Genomic DNA, 16,542 nt, shown 5'->3' on the forward strand with positions numbered 1-16,542 from the left:
TTCACTGTGTTGCTTACAGCCCTTTTGCAAGATTAATTTAGGAAGGATATATTCTTGTAGGGAATGATCTACTAAAAGAGTGAAAGCTCAGGTTTTCAGGTAAAAAAAATCATTTAAAAAGTGTGTCTGTTTCAGAATATGGCATTTCAAGCGGAACAGAAGATCAAGTCAGACATCCTGCGAGGTCTGAGCACAGAGCAGTTGTTTCAGTTGCTTTCTGATTCCGATGTAAATGTTCTGATGAAAACTTTGGGACTGCTCAGGAATCTTCTCTCCACTCGCCCAGTAAGTAGAGCTGCAAACAGACCTTCTGAAAGCTGATCAAACCAGCAGCCAATGCAGTGCTTCTGTGCAAGACATTTTCCTGTTTTCACACCACTTGGATTTATTCAAATATCTGTAAGCAAATGTACAAATCAGTATGAGAAAGTATTTGAAAGAATCCTTTGCATCCATGGAAACATTGTAATTACTATCAGAGCTAGATGCTTTCATTTAATGTTCAATTCCATTGCATTTAACTGTCAGCAATATTATTTTCATAGCAGTTTCTCTGTGAAACTTGTCCAGAACAACACTGAGGGTTGCACATTGAGTCAGTGTATGGAAAGGTTCAGATGTTAAAGATACCTGTCTTTCTTTTCATTGGCATTTGAAATACTTCTGTTCTGTAATGTGCTGTGTGCTGGTCATCTCTGGTGCCTGTTTGCTGCCACTCCTGAGGTTTGGTATCAGTTAATCTAGTAGATCTTGTTTAACATTTTCTCTTTTATTCTAGTGTAGGTGTTTATATTCTGTCATCAAGTGACCTTTGAGCTGTGACCCTGTGAACTTAGGGCAGTTTTCCCAGACAATAACCAATGCATCTGGCTTATTTCTCTGACCCCTCTGAGGCTTTGGAAATGTGGCTATTGGACCTGGCCACAGTGTCCCTGCAAGAGTAGCAAATACCAGAGAAGAAACATCAATATTCTCACCCCTCTCTGATATTACCCCTGTCTGATATTACCCCCTGGTTATCAGAAGAGAAGTGGTTGTTTCCAACTGCAGCCTCACATTTAGAGCCTGGCTCAGTCCTCAGCCTGGCAACTGGCATAGCAGTGTCTCCTCTCCAGGTGACAGGGAAAGCACCACCAATGCCCATACAGTGCTCTCAGACAAAAGCAGGCTCCACATGATGAATGTTCTGAAGTGTTTCTGCTGTCATAAATGCTTGGTTTAGGAGAGCTAACTGGGAGCAGTGCTGTGTGTGCAGTGTTGTTGCTCCTCACTTGGAGTGATTCAAGCAGGAATGCCCCTTCCTTGTCTGGGGAGTTACACTAAATGTATTTCATCCTTGCTTTGGCAGCACATAGACCACATAATGAGCACTCATGGGAAGCAAATCATGCAAGCAGTGACCCTCATTCTGGAAGGGGAGCACAATATAGAAGTCAAAGAGCAGGTATCTTTTCTGTTTTGTTTTGTCTTGGCAGAATAAAATGTAAGAGAGCAAAGAATGTTTACTGTTCACAACATGTCATTTTTGTTTGGGATTATGATGTGCTGTGAATGTTTTACTGAGATCTGTCAAATTAGTAACTTGAGTACCTACAAGAATGCTTTTCTTTCTAATGGATTGGTACAAAATTGTTTGAACTGAATTCAGATTGGTATTGCAAATGTAGGTTTGGCAAAGAGGAAGGATGTGAGAGTAGAAGAATGAAACTGGGGCCATTGCTTGGCAGGAAGGGATCAGTAGGAGTAGAAGAGTAGCACTAGTAGGGGAAAGAGCATCCTGGTGGAGCCCAGGAAAATGTGGGGAGGGACCTGGCCTGACAAATGAAAACTTAAGCAATCTGCAAGAGGAAAGGCAGAGGGAGGGAGGAGATGGCTAGCAGGGAGTTGCATCCTGGAACCAATGTACAGGGACAGCTGCTGTGGGGGTGCTAAAGCAGCAATTAGAGGATAGGTGGGCAGGATTTGGCTGGATAACTCTTGTGCCAGACAAGACATGTAGTGGGAGAACAGAACCTGTTCCTTCCTCATATGGGGTTGTGTGGTAGGGAAGGATGGGGGCAGCAAGGAGCTGTGGGAGATGGCAGAGGATTGCTTTGGCTTTGGATATGGGTAGCAAACAGCATGGGAAATGAGTGTAGGAGTAGAGCTGGTCTAAATCCCTACTCAGGAAAGAGCAGGCTGAAGGCCAACAGGCCTCCTTTGATTATTTAAGTGCAAAATTAGCAAAAAAAAATCCCCAGAGATTCTTGCTAGTAAATTTAGTGACACCATGGCTCTGAAACAGCTGAGAACTAACCACATGTGTCTTTCTAAATAGGTCTTGCTGATAAAGCTGTGGTGACAGGAATGGCCTTTATTGCCACAGGTTATTTACCTTGCCACACCTATCCAAATTACTTTGCAGGAGAACCAGCATACCTGGGAAATTACTCTGGGAAAGGGCTGGGGCTGAATATGGGCTTGGAATTTGGGGCCTGTATCCACTGAGCACTTCCTCGGTCTCTGTGGTGCACCTGGCTCTTGTTTCAAGATCCAGTAGTACCTGTCTGCACAGCAGAACCTCTGCTTGGAGCAGGACAGTGCTTGTCTCTGTCACTGCTGGCCTCATCAGTATATAATTAGCAGCTTTGAAGTAATTAGTCTCTGCAGCTGCTGACACAGTGCAGTGCAGCTTAGTGCAGCACCATACAAGTGCTGATCATGCTCCAGTGTCCTCCCAGCATGTCCAGAAAAGATGACCAAGTTCTTCCAGAGTTCTTGGGAAAGAGCTTGTGGATCATCTGCTGGTGCCCCTGGGACACAGGGAAGGGGCTGTGCCAGAGTTCTGTGCAGGTAGTGCCAGCATGGGTAAGGGTACTTCAAGGGCATCCTGTGGGATGGCTGCTGAATAACCTGCTGCAAGAAATAACCTGCTGCAGAAGTAGCTGAAGTTACCTCTGCTGCTCAGGTGACAACTGTGATTAGACTTGTTGAAAACAAATTACTCCTCTGCCAGATGAGCAGAAAGGCCTCTGTCTCTCATTTTCCTGGACTTAAGAAGGAGGTGAAAATTGTTGGGGTTATTTTTCCTTTTTCCCCAGCCACTCAGACTGCTTTATTTTCCAGGGCATTTATTCCTTCCTATATGTTGCAGATTTCCATAAGAGACTTAAAATAGTCTTCCTTGCAATTAATAAATGAGTGCTGCTCTTAATTTTAAAATGATGATGAATGTTTTTGGCCAGGGCTGCTCCCCACAGCTGGTAACTCCTTGGCATTAGCCCTAGATGTGAGCAAACTGGAAACTCCAGATTAAAGATATTAAAACTAATTAAAGGAATTGTTTGCCCCAAGTTCAGAGCTGTCAGGGAAGCTGTCATGGGATATGATCTGGGGCCAAATAACTTCCCAGTTTTTCTCTCTTTCAGACATTGTGTATCCTTGCCAATATAGCAGATGGCACGACAGCAAAAGAACTGATTATGACCAATGATGACATCCTGCAAAAAATCAAATACTACATGGTAGGGGGAATTTTTCTTAAAGGATTTGTATTGGTCTTTTGAAGGAATGAAAAGAGGAAAGTGATTTAAGATTTTGTTTTGTGATTTATTTTGCTATCATGCATTTAATTTCCACATAACCAGTGGGTATGCCAGAGGTGTACAGAGGAGCTGACTGAAAGGAAAATCCAGGGGTTATTTCCCATAAAAACATTACAGTCATTGTCATCTACATAGAAAACATTTCATGAACTTGGAAAAGGCATATCTTGAAGATGTCAGTAAATATTTGGAAGGAAGTGATTGACCACTACTCTAGTGCCTTATATTGTGGCCCTATCTTTGAGAGAAGTTGTAGATAAGAATTAGTCCCAGATTTGCTATCTTATTAATTACATGATGAATGCCAAAATAAAAAAGTCTTGTGAATTTCTGAATTTCTTCTTCTAAATTTGAGTTCTATTTTTCTATATTTAGAGTCATTCAAATGCTAAACTACAGCTTGCTGCCATGTTCTGTATATCTAATCTCATATGGAATGAAGAGGAAGGTAAGAAACCCTCCTTATTAATGCACAAGTTACTATTCTGATCAAAAAGCTTTTGTTGCATAGTAATCAATATTTGCAGTGCACAGTGCAGTGGGATCCAAAGAATAATGGAAATATCATTATAGGTGTAGTATGGAATATGTGGGAGTGATCAGGAGACAATGAGGAGGATGCAGAGATTTCTGGGGAGACACAAAGACACAGTGACAATAAACAGGAGCTAGAGAGACACAGTGGGAGGTTTTCACCTGTAGCATTGCTGTGAAGTCTCAAAGCCATTGGAGTGAAAGAATTCTTGTAAGAGCTCCCAGATCTTAAAGGGGCTGTGGAAACTCATTTTTGGAAGGAACAGGTTCACTGGAGAGAATAAATGGATTAGAAGGGGATTTTTGCCAAAGAAATTTTCCACAGTATGGATGGCTTGAGTGGCTTGGGCCAAAACCAGCTAAAGTACTTGTGGGTGGAACTGGAAGCAATAGACAATGCTTTTGGTGAGAAGTCATGGCCTGGGAGAGTGGGAGGTGACCAGGGGGGGGCTGAAGGATGGTGATGCTCAGAATATGATGAGAGGAGTAGGGTCAGGCTCAGAAGCACCTCCAGGGGACTGTTCTCTGCATCCAAATGCTGTGAAATCACAGAGATGAGAATAAACCAGCTGAAGTCAGGATACATTAAGGTAAAGATTTTTGCCTTCAAGATGTTCTTGGTTCCAAATGTGTGCACACAGAGCACAACAATAGAAGCTGGAGCTCCCTGGGGAAGCAGGCAGAGCTGAGGGAGTGCTCTAGCTGGACATTGCTCCTGACTCCTCCTTTAGCTGGCTTGTGCTCCCACCCCTCTTTGCTGTCCTGCAGACACTTGGGCTGGTGCCACTCCCAACAATTGGGATTTGTTGTTGTTGCAGGTTCACAGGAGCGCCAAGACAAACTCCGAGACATGGGAATTGTAGATATTCTACATAAACTGAGTCAGTCCTCAGATCCAAATCTGTGTGACAAGTGAGTATGAACATAATACAGGATCACCACAGGTGTTAATCTAAAATTATCTTGAACTAATTAAGACCAACAGTAACTTTGCACACAGCTGTGCTGTTACCTGTGTTAGTATCCACACAGATCATCTGGCTGTTTCCCAAACATGTAAAACCAAAACAGTTACTGACAATTTCTGGGGTTTTATGTTAACCTTTTGCAATTATCCCACCTACAGTTGCCAACAGCCCATATTTCTTCCACAAAGTAAAGGAGAAAATCTGATCTTTGGTTTTATGAAAGATGTTTCAGTGTTCTTAAATATCTTCGAGTAAAGTTAGGGCTTCTCATCTTAAAATCTGTGCCCAGAGTATTAGCACTGAAAATGATCATCAAGAGCATTTTGATATCCCATTGCTGCCACACCACCCCCTCCATGGGCTATTATTGTGGCTTGTGATCACAGCAGGAAGCTGGCAAGAAAGAAATAAATAATCTTCTTCCGTGTTGATGAGTTGTATCAGGTCCTGGAAAAGTCTATTAAGGTCATGGTAGCAGGTTGGGAGCTGTGGGGAACAAAGGAGGAGCGAAGTGTCTCACTTCAGGAGGGAGGAAACTCGGAATTAGCCCATGATGATGGAACTGTCACCCCAGACTTTTAGGAGGTGTTCTGGTTTTAACAAAAATGTTGCACAATGTTACATAAATTGCATTATTAAACTGGCTCCTTCCTTCCTCTCACCTCACTGTATGTTTTTCGTGGGGCCAGTATTCCTGCCAGGACTAATGTGCCTTTGGTATATTCTGAGTTGACACTCCTTGATTTCTCAGCTCAAAGAGCTGCTTTTCATGGTACACCTGTATTACAGAAAGCAGTTGCTCTTCAGTGACTGCTCTTGAGGGGTTTTGGGAGGTGTATAACACACATCCCAAGCCCCACCATGCTGGGAGTGCCTCAATTTGTGCTGGGATCCAGTGTCATTGGCTAGATCAGGTCCTTGGATGCCAGGTGGATTCTTTAACAGTTAAAACCCACTCTGAGCATTTCTGTACCACGGGCCAGATCCTTCCAAAGTGAGGGAGCCTTTTCCTCAGCCATCCTTTCTCCCTCTCTGCTGGCACACTCTGAGCCTGCCCATGAAGCTGCTGCTGCTGAAGCCAGACTCCTGTAATTAATGGGTTGTTCTTTCTTGCAGGGCGAAGACAGCACTCCAGCAGTACCTTGCATGATCAAAGACTAATTGAATCTATGGACACCCCTCATGTCTACTTAAGGAATAGCAGGAGATACTCCTGACTCCTTATATTTGCACAAGTCACCTTGGGCTGCATTTTTCTCAGGTGCAGGGAGCTGCTTTGCAGAAACAGTTCGAATGATCAGGTCTCCAGTGCACTTGAGAATTTTCTTGAGGTAGTTTCTTTACTCAGAGGACTCGGGGGGGGGGCTGTTTTGGTTTTTTTGGGTTTTTTTTCCTGAGCTACCTGGACTCTCAGATAGAACAATCAGTCATTGTTTTCCTTTTGGGCCTCCAATTCTCTGCTTTTGCTGCAGCCTTGTGTGGGTGCGTGGGTGCTCGAGTGCGAGTGTGTGCCGGGCTGAGTGTGTGGGTGTGAGACCTCACTTTTGGTTTTCCTTTTTTTTGTGTGAAAATCTTTTTCTACAGGTTTTCAAGGGTTAACCATTGTTTGCTGTACGAATACTTCAATGAATTATATACCGTTTGAATGAAATGTTATTTAAAAAAAAAAACCAAACTGTTGTATCCCATAAAGTTTATTTTGAATTTTGAACAGATGAATGTTTTTAAGTAAAATATATGCATTTCTGAACTTCAGCTTAACTTACATTATACTTCATTTTTAAAGAGAAAAATAGAGGGAGACAATAGACTTCAAATTCCAAGCAACACATTCTGTACTGACCAGGTCCAAGAGTTCTTTGCCACAGTACAAGGTCACCTGGCATTGATGACATGCTCAAATCTATGGAATGGCCCAACTGGATTGGGTTTGGCTTTCTTTACATTTTTGGAAAACAAGCTCATACTTCAGGGCTAGCATGACTGATGCTTTTCAGAAAGGAGCAGGTGGCTGCAAGATCAGCAGGAATAAGCTCTTGCTTTGCCAGCCAGGATCTTGCTCAGCTAATTGCTGAAGGATTGTCTTATTCATGGTGAGAAGGATTTGCTCATCACTGATATCAGCAGAGCAGTGTGTTGCAGAAGTTACACCTTTCCAGAGACTAGAAGGAGCTGGCAAGCAGGATTAAGGGATTGCTTTTGTTTTGCATCCTTTATCTCCACTAATAGCTAAGTGACTTCCAAATTATTTGTACAAATTATCAACTGGGTGCATTAAGTGGGGAAAGGGATGGAAAACCTGGGGGTTCCGTCTTGTTTTGTAGCTCAGTATGTTGCTACACATTTTCTGTATATATGCAGCTATACACACATGCATGGATTTAGATTGCTGGATAATTGGTGGGGTGTGACTGCATCCAGAAGCCCTGAGTGTCTGTGTGTTCCTGAAATGGTGCCTGCTACTGTGCAGGGGGAAACATGAGTGCAAGTGAAGGGGACTGTGTGAGCTCAGGCTGGAATGGCAGAGCCCCGTGGCTTCCCAGTCTCCTCAAGCAGTTCAGGGTTCTGACCCTCTGCCCAAGTCTCCTTTCTGGTTTCAGTTTAGACCAGAATTCATAGTCAGACTCCCCAAACACTGTATTTACATAGAACTAACAGGCATTAGAATTTGCAGCCAATGTCTTAAACCAAATCCTTCTCTTACACTGAGCTTCAGGAAGGCTGCAGCAAGAAGAGAAGTCTGTAACTTTGCTAACCAATTTTGATAATTATCTAAATCTTTTGTTTCTAATCAGAAGGTCAAATTGTGATGACAGCCTTATTTTTTTTCCCAAGGTAACTCTTTGTGTCAGAAAATGTGACCACAGTTTGGCCTGGAATTTGAATGTGCTGTATATCAGATAACTGTTATCACTTGGTTGCAAAGGAGAATATCTGCATTTCATGTAACTTCTTCCACTCTCAAAAGACAAATAAAAGTGAGCACCTGACACTTTTTCCCCAGGCATTGCAGTAAGTGACTGGCAGTTTTTTAACGTCCTTCTGCAAATGTTTCATGATGGACTTTAGAGGTTGAACAAAAGGGAGAGTAAAAATATGTGAGAATTTGTTAAATCTCAGTACCTCAGAAGCAAAGTCTTGTTTATAAAATGCAATCAAATATATTTTTGCTTGAACTGAGAAAAAAGTTCTGAGGCAAGTATGGTAAATGCAAAGCTGTCCAGTGGGCACTTCCCTGCCCCATTTGCACTCTTCGAGTTCTTATGCATCTCTTTTCATCATTCCCCAACTACATTTCTTAAAGCAAATCTGAGTTTGATTCTATAGAACTTTGGTGCCTACAGGTGTTCAGAAAAAAGGTGAGTAAAAGTATCTCTGTACAAATTTTGAGGTGGTTTCCTAAAAGTCTGCCAGAAAAACTGAAAACCAATGCTCAGACAATCTTGTTGCTGCATGAGAACAGTTGACGTTTTCCACAGGTATAGAGAGGACAAACTGTTGGATGAGAACATTTTTACATTCACTTAAACTTTGTGAATAATTTTTGATGTTGCTATAGGTATGTACAAAAAGAAGAATACTGTAAATAAAAAGAACTTTACCAGAACATCTAGATTTTTCTCAGCTTCCTGAAGAAATATGAACTCTCTGTGCCAGCTTCTCTACAGCCTGAAATTCACAGTGGGACAGACTTTCCTGATCACCCAGAGCTTTCCCAACTTAATGAGGTAGCAACAGCTTGTGAATTCCAGGGTTGCTTACAGAACCAAAGCAAAGTTTGTCTGGACATCATATGAATCACCAGGATTTCTGCTGGCCTTGGGCCATATCTCTGCTGAAAAGCCATCCTGGTGGATGTTGATAAGTATGTCCTCTCTTTATTTATGGGTCTAGTGATGGGAGTCCTTCTTTCAGAGATTACACATGCTACAAAGTGAATAGTTGAATGGGGGATCTGGGACACCAGCTGTCAGACAGTGGTACCCTTGGCTCTCCCCATCATCTTCATTCCACATTTGGACTCTTTCCCACACAGAAAATCAAATAAAACATATGTGAAACAATAGTTCCAGTCACAGATTTGCATTGTGGTAGTGAAAGAAGCCAAGTAACGTGTGTAAAGCAGTTTGTGCCAGGATATTCTAAAGGCAAACATACTTTTTAAAATTTAATTTTACAGACTTTACCCATTGCTATGGATGCTATGCCTCAGCAAGACTGCTGAAGCAGGGACACAGCAGGCAGAGAAATAATTGAGGTGCCTAAGATTAGGTTCTTCAAGAGTAGAAAATGGCTTTAAAAGGGCTTTGGCCATCCTGAAATGTGAGCACAAGAGTCATCAGTTTGCAGACTGTCAGTGGTGGTCAAAATAATCAGGGCTTTTCTGCAGGTTGATTGCCACAAAAAGAGACATTCTGGGGGCATTGATGTACCAAACAATCCTCAGCCAGGAGGCCAGTGGGCAGCTGGAGGGCCAGGCCAGCAGAGTCGTGTGCTGTGTGACAAGGAGCAGCTGCAAGGTGTGCCTCTGCAGCCCGGTGTGCCCAGGTGTGGGAAGGGATGGGGTAAGAGCAGCAGCCCTGCCTAAGGCATTGCCAGGGCTGCTGGGCACTGGCACTGCTCTCACTGCAGAGAGGAAAAGAAAACCACAAACCTCCCCAAACGGAGCTTGTTTGGAGAGGAACACCCTTGCTCAGTGCTCTGAGGTCACGCCTGAATCCCATGCCTTGGTTTGAAGCCCCAGTTTAGGATAGAGGTGGGAAGACTGGAGTGGAGGGTGAGTGTTGGGCTGGGGGTGCCAGGCAGGTGAGGCAGGCACAGGAGGGAGAAAGGCTCCACCTGCAGCTGCTGCTGCAGGAGCCCCAGGGGAGATGGAGCGGAGCTTGCAGGCTGCAGCCATCACGGGACACGGGGAGGGAGCGCGGCTGGGCTGGGCGGGGCTGACGCTGCCCTGGCGCTGCCAGCGCTGCCATGGCAGCCTGGGGCTCCTGCCGGCTGCCGCACAAGGCCCGGGAGGCAGCGGCCGTTCAGGCCCCGCAGCAGCAGCTCGGCTCTCGGGGGAGGTGTGAGCAGAGCTGGGGCCAGGCTGGGGGTGCTGCAGCAGCAGAGACAGGTAAAAAGCTCTCTCTGTGGTGCAGGTTGGCCAGCACTTGGATCCTTCTGTAGTGCTTTGTGCCTGGGACAGCTGCTCAAAGGACCCTGTTCCTGCAGAAGGATGGCTGCAAAGAAAAAGGAGGTAGTGCTGCAGGTCAGTAGTAGCCAGGCCTTTGGCAGACTTTGTAAGCTCTCAGTAAGGGCAAAGGATGGAGTTCAGTGTTGGGGTATCAGTCTGCTGGCAGAGCCTCACTGCGAGTCCTTGTGGGGAAAAGGTGCTCCTGGAGGCAGGCGGGAAGCGTGGGAGGACCTGGCAGGTCACTCGTGTCCCCAGTCAGGGATCTGGGGTGCACAGGGAGGGGCTGCAGGGCTGCAGGTTGTGTTTGGGGCTGGTGGGGCCTAGCACAGGTTTGGCTGCTGTCACAGACCAAAATGCCTGTTTTGTGAGGTAGTAGCTCAGAGGACATATTTAGGAGTAGAGAACTGGGGTTGGCACATCTGGATGGCAAGAGTTACTGGATGTTTCTGACTAGGTCATGTATTCAGGAAGACTTCTGTAAAGGTAGAAAAGTTAGGAGTTAAAAGAAAGACTCAAAGGCTGAAAAATCTATTTCACAGTGATGTGTAGAGGAGTTTTTCCTGTTTACACTGCACAGCTGACCTAGTGATGCTTTTTATAACTACTGCATGGGGAGAAGGGGGTTGTAAGAGCAGTTAATGACACAAAAACACTGAAAACTGAAAATGGGTTCTGCAGGTCTGCTTCAAATTTTGAGAGGGGTTCAGTCTTCTCAAGAAAGAAATGATGAAAGGGATTATGGGCTCTATGATCTTGTTTATTCACTATTTGAACTGGAAATGTGAACAATGTAAAAAGGAAAGAGGGGCACGTTATTAAGGTAGGAATAGTTTCTGTTGCTGCTTGTCCTGCTGTATTCCTGTGGGATGGGGAACATGATTTGAACTAAGACTGTGCCCCTTGGCAGTGAAAGGAAATCTGGGTCTACATCTGTAAAACTGGGATTTTTTTACATCTGCAGATGAAAAAGAACATGAGGGATGTAGGACATGAGGGGATGTCCTAGAAGTGATCTGGCTTTTTTAGAGAAAAGTCAAGTGGAAGCAGCCTCAGCACATCCAAATCAGCAAAGCACCTTGAAGAGTGCCAGCAGTGTTTGAGTCCAGCAGTCGAACTCGTGTCCAAATTCATTATCACAAAATACTGTTGTAAATCATTTAGACTCATTAGCATTCTGTGAAACACTCCAAGGGTGGTCCCAGTACTAGGAATAAGTAAATTTTGTAGTTCTGCAGGTGTTCTCTGAGAAAATTAAGCTTGGGGTCATGTGTTGAACGGGCAAATAAATGGAGGTGTCTAAACAGCTCCCTGTTCCTTGAGTGAGACAAGGCCCTGGAGAAACTGCCCGGTGTGACCCCCAGTGACACAGCTCTGAACACCTGGGAGAGTGAGTTTCCACTCCTGGGATTCTTGGCTGTGAGATTTTAGCAGCCCTTTAATGCCCCCATTGGTGTTAATTATTGTGAAATTGCTGGCCTTGATGCAAACTACTGTCTTTCACTGCAGTCTAAATGTAGTTGGGGTTGATGATTCCCACTAAGGAAGGAATTAGGAATCTTCATTGTTCAGGATGAACAAAAACAGATCTTGCATTTCTCAAGAAGCCTTTTTTATTTTAACTCTCTTTTTCTAAGTACATACTGAAGGGCAAGTCCTGTCAGATGGGGAAGATGCTAAGGATTATATCCTTTTTAAGAACAGTATTGAGAGTGTGGGATAATAGAGTGGGTGGTACTGTGTATGGAATGGTCTAGGGCATCCTTGACAGGGTAAGTCTTTGAGCAAGCTGATCTAACACTGAATTTTGTGCAGAAGATTAAGTGAAGGACTCCACAGGCCCCTTCCAGCCTAGAATTTTGTGTTCTCTGTTTACTGTGCTTTGAAGTCTTTAGGTAACAGCTGGGACTTCAGATAAGGACATGCTGGGTTCAGACCACCCTCTAGTGCCCACACATCATAGAAAATTTGTATTTCCTAGTTTAGTTGGTCTGTCAAGGCTGAAACATCTCAAATAGTAGAATTTGTGTCCAGGCAAGGTAAGAACCTGCTGCTGGAGAATCAGGTGTTTCATAAACCCTGTGAGGACTGGGCCTGAATGAGGTGTGGTTCAACTGGAACCCTGGGCAGGCAGATGGAGATCTTGACAAGGGGCTGTGGGTCTGAGATCCCAGTTTGGGGGTCTCAGCCAAGCCCCAGAACAACTCTCTGCAAACTGAGTCTGGGATCCCCAGGCAGCCACTGTTCCAGTAGTGCCACTGAATGAGAGGATCCTGCCCTTGGCTGGATGCTGCTGCCCTTTCCCTCTGCCTTTCCTTGGATCTTGAGAGACATCTCAATCAGCTGGTCAGAGGTGAGAGAATAACAGTCAGAGGAGTTTCCTGAGTGCTCAGGTAATGCCTCTTCAGTCAAGTATGTCCCTCTGAAGTGATCTGTCAATATGTTAGCAGCAATTGGGTAGTACCTGATGAATTACTGTGGTTTTTACTGTGTTTTTCAATTTTCCACACAGATTAATATTACTAGCCAGGAGCTTTGGGAAGAAGTGCTGTGTCTCAAAGGACTCATTGGTAAGGGTTTGGTCAGCACACTGAATTGCTCTTGCTCTATGTTGAAAGGACACCAGGACTATTAGGAATTATTAGTGTTAGGGGTGTTTAGTCAGTCTCTCCATTCCCTTTACCCTGAATAGAAGAATAAAAATATTCTAACCGAGTTGAGACCATTAGGAGGTTGTAGTCCTCTTCATTTATGTGGGACAGTCATGCAATCCAAGCAGTGCTAGTCCAGTCTCCACTGCTTGGAACAGGACTGCCCCCAGCACAAGGAACAGCCCTGGCTCCCAAGGTCCTTGGGAAAACCTCGTGTGTTCTGCCTCTGTGCAGTAGTTTTCCCTGGGAAATCTGCTACCTCCAAGGTCACAGCCATGTCCATGTTTCTACTTAAGACCCCTCCACATCATTCTTAGCTTATTTTGTAATGTGATTCTGTCCTCTGATGCAGCATTTCAAACCTTGCAAGGGTTTCCAGTTCAGAGCTGAATCCAGCCCCTCTAGCATATGGTCTATTGGTCTGTGTCCCAACTGACCCATTTGTATCTCATTCTGACCCATTTTCCTGCTTGCAGTTGTTGATGTGTTTCAAGCCTGGTGTGGCCCATGCAAACCAGTAGTGAATCTGTTCAAAAAAATCAGGAACGAAGTTGGCAGTGATCTCTTGCATTTTGCTGTGGTAAGATCTCACTTGGCATTGCTTGAAATACCCAGTCCTGTGAAACCATCTGAAGTCAAGGGCTGAAATCACTTATCTTTCCAGTATTTAGCCCAAACCATAGCAGTGCAGGAGCTGCAGCTGCTGGGAGTGAACCTGCCACATACAGGGGCTTGGGTATATCTATAAGAATTAATTATATTAAGGTTTTTCAGGCTTCAACTGCTCTATGCTTTCTAGATTTCTACTTAAGCAAGTAACATTAGACAGAGTCATTAACACATTGCCTCTGATGTACAGGGAGAGGCTGAAGGAGCTGGATTTGGTCATCCTGGAGAGGAAAAGGGACAGATGTCCAGTGGGGGGAGGATGGAGAAGGCAGAGACTGATGTCTGTCAGGGAAACACAGCAACAGGACAAGAGATAATGGGATAAGTTGCATCAGAGAAAGGTCCAAGTAGATAGAAGGGAAAAGTATTCAGGTGGGACAAGATCCTAGAGTGCTGTGCAGAGCTGATTCTTGGGAAAGCTCAAAACTGACATAGCCTTGAGCAACCTCCTGTACCACTGAGAGCAGCCCTGTCCTGGGCAGGGTCTGGGACTGGAGCCCTTCTGAGGACTGAAGTCCCTCCCTGCCCCAGCCATGTGGTGACTGTATGCTCTGGTGCCTTTCCTGGCTGGTGGCAGCTCTGGACTGAGGACAGAGCCAAAGGCAGTGAGGTTTCTCTTGGCTCAGCCCTCCCATCTCTGCTGCCACTGCAGCTCCTCCTGGCGCTTCTCTCAGTCCTCATGGGCAGGAGCCCTGAATTCACTTTTCAGGCTTTTTTTCTGGGACTCACCCAAGCAAGCTGCTGGGAATAGATATCCCTGTCCCACAGGAGCACTGCTCCAGCTCCTGCAGGTGACATATACCTGCTTCTCAGGCAGTGGAACTGAGCTGTGAGCTGGCTGTGCCTCTGGTTCTGACTAGTGTCATTTTCTCCCCTAAAATCCAGAGGTGTTTTCCTGTGTGTGGGGGGAGGTGAGTACCAGCCAGCTGAGGATTTCTGAGTCCAGGCACTTGGGTGTGCATCCCTCTGGAGCAGAAATGCTTTTCTAGAAACACCTATTTTTTTTTTTTACATTCCTTTTAGGCTGAAGTTGATTCCATTGATGCTCTGGAAAAATACAGAGGACAATGTGAGCCTGTCTTTCTCTTTTATACAGTGAGTGAAAATATTTTCCCAGTGGTTGCATAGCAATGAACATGACCTGCTGGTGGGAACATTGGTCCTTTTGGGAGCATGTTTTATTTCTTTAATGTGTGATGGGACAATTTTATTTGCTCTGTATCTGCTGGTAATCAAATGTATATTCTAATAAGAATATACAGCCAGTGTGCTGCCCTGTGGAGTCTTCAGGCTGAGTGTGCTGCTTCTGCAGGATCTCACTCATCTCACAAGCTGTATTCCTTCATCCTGAGACTGATGAGGAGACATAAAGAAGTTTGTTCCAAGGTTTCCCTCTTGCAGTGGAGCAGAGCAGCTCTGAGGGGAGGAGGTCCTGGTACATATAGTGTGGGTGATGTGCTGCTGTGGGGAATTTCCAGAGCCCAGAGAGCACAACCTGAGCACTTGGTGACTGATTTGCTTTCCACACCTTCCAGGGAGGAGAATTAGTGGATGTTGTAAGAGGAGCAAATGCACCATTGCTGCAGAAGACCATCCTGAAATACCTGGAGGGGGAAAGGAAGGGTTTTCGTGGAAGAGAGCCTGTGGTGGTAATGGGTCACTAAAGCTCCAAACACCTGTATATGTGTATGCAAGAGGAGAGATTCAGCTCCCCAGGGCCAGCATAACTCTAAAGCAGAGCCACTTCCTTGCAAAAATCCCCTCCCCCTGCCCAGCCAACCCCCTAAGCCACTACCACAGGGACTGGCTTTGTGTGTGTGGTCTAAAGTAATTACATTTCTGAGGAGCAAAACTGTCTTACCTGTGTGTGACCTGCTGACATTGCTGGCCTGCAGCTCCCTGCTGACATTGCTGGCCTGTTCCTGGCAGTGCTTTTCCCCCAGCTCTGGCTGTCCACTGACTGAGAGCTCAGCAGGTGACCCTAGACAGGCAGATCCTCTGCTATCCCTGCTGAGCAGAGCTGGTCCAAGAGGGCAGTTCCTTCTCAGAGGGAACTGGAACATGGGGCCCTGCCTGGCACAAGCTCACCTGGAGGGTGTGTGCAGGATGTTCTGGCTCATCCATGTGCTCTTGCTGCCAGGTGTCAGACAGAGCCTTCTCCGGAGAGCAGGGAAGCACAGCTCCCCTTCAGGAGGAACAATGGGAAGGACTAACAGGTAAGGCAAGGCACAGTGTAGGATGTTATTTGTGCCTTGAGTTGGAATCTTTAAAAGCTGGAACCTTCAGCAGGGATTCAGCTGCTGCTGGGACACCAGAGGGGCCATTCCTCCACCTGGGCACATGGGGAGAGTCACCCTGAAACACAGACAAGAGCCCAGCGTAGTTTGGGTGTCTGGCTTTGTGAAACTGGGGGTATTTATCCTTCTAATATGTTTTATCTTCCATTTGACCCCCTTTGCCTTCTGGCCTGGTAAGGGCTCTTGGAGACCCCACATGGCTTTCTGTTTCCAGGTGGTTTTTAAAAGAAAACACAGATGCTTGAGCTCCACATCTGCTTACACCATCTTCTGCCGTGCCTAAAATTAGCCATGAATTCCCAAAGGCTTTTGCCTCTTCTCCTAAAAGGGACATTTTTTTTCTTGGCTTTGCTGGGACAACGCTGCATCCTGGCCCTGTACACACCAAATCTTAGGCTCCAGAATGTGGGAATAGAAGCAAAACCTTCCTGGCTTTAGCTGAAGCACCATGGGATGGAGGGGCGTAAGGGGTGTTGGTTTCTGCCTCCCCTTTCTGCGCCTATTGTTAATTCTGTCCATTTTCTTCCCTCGGAGGCTGACGTACCCATCGGGTCCGGGATGACAACCGCAGTCGTGGAGCGGATGCGAGTTTTTTCAATAAATACAAGATTTCCGTGTGGCAGTACCGTTCCCTTGGTGTCCCGTCCGCGGCGCGCGGCCCCTTTAAGG

At 45.5% G+C, this 16,542-nt stretch overlaps 2 protein-coding genes across 8 annotated transcripts in view; both read left to right on the forward strand.

The window, feature by feature from the left end:
* Positions 1-6,841, forward strand: part of ARMC8 (armadillo repeat containing 8) — a 57,966-nt gene extending 51,125 nt beyond the window's left edge. For all 5 annotated transcript variants that reach the window (XM_079315347.1, XM_079315348.1, XM_079315349.1 and 2 more), the window contains 6 exons: positions 136-285; positions 1,349-1,444; positions 3,408-3,503; positions 3,960-4,032; positions 4,937-5,030; positions 6,203-6,841. In XM_079315347.1, the coding sequence (XP_079171473.1) occupies positions 136-285; positions 1,349-1,444; positions 3,408-3,503; positions 3,960-4,032; positions 4,937-5,030; positions 6,203-6,236 (543 nt within the window). In that variant the 3' untranslated portion in view covers positions 6,237-6,841. The remainder of the gene's footprint in view (positions 1-135; positions 286-1,348; positions 1,445-3,407; positions 3,504-3,959; positions 4,033-4,936; positions 5,031-6,202) is intronic.
* A 3,345-nt stretch (positions 6,842-10,186) lies between these two features.
* Positions 10,187-16,496, forward strand: NME9 (NME/NM23 family member 9). Of its 3 annotated transcripts, XM_079314810.1 has the most exons (8): positions 10,187-10,334; positions 12,491-12,609; positions 12,769-12,826; positions 13,384-13,487; positions 14,600-14,671; positions 15,112-15,225; positions 15,717-15,792; positions 16,408-16,496. In XM_079314810.1, exons 2-8 carry the CDS (start codon positions 12,544-12,546, stop codon positions 16,410-16,412), a joined length of 495 nt encoding a protein of 164 aa, XP_079170936.1. In that variant the 5' UTR covers positions 10,187-10,334; positions 12,491-12,543; the 3' UTR covers positions 16,413-16,496. The 3 variants fall into 3 exon arrangements, with proteins under 3 accessions (XP_079170936.1, XP_079170937.1, XP_079170935.1); XM_079314811.1 differs by lacking the exon at positions 15,112-15,225; XM_079314809.1 differs by lacking the exons at positions 12,491-12,609; positions 16,408-16,496 and adding an exon at positions 15,863-16,252.
* Positions 16,497-16,542: the final 46 nt, after the last annotated feature.

Source organism: Erithacus rubecula (genome assembly GCF_903797595.1).
Source record: "Erithacus rubecula genome assembly, chromosome: 11".
In the NCBI taxonomy this organism is placed as follows: Eukaryota; Metazoa; Chordata; class Aves; order Passeriformes; family Muscicapidae; genus Erithacus; species Erithacus rubecula.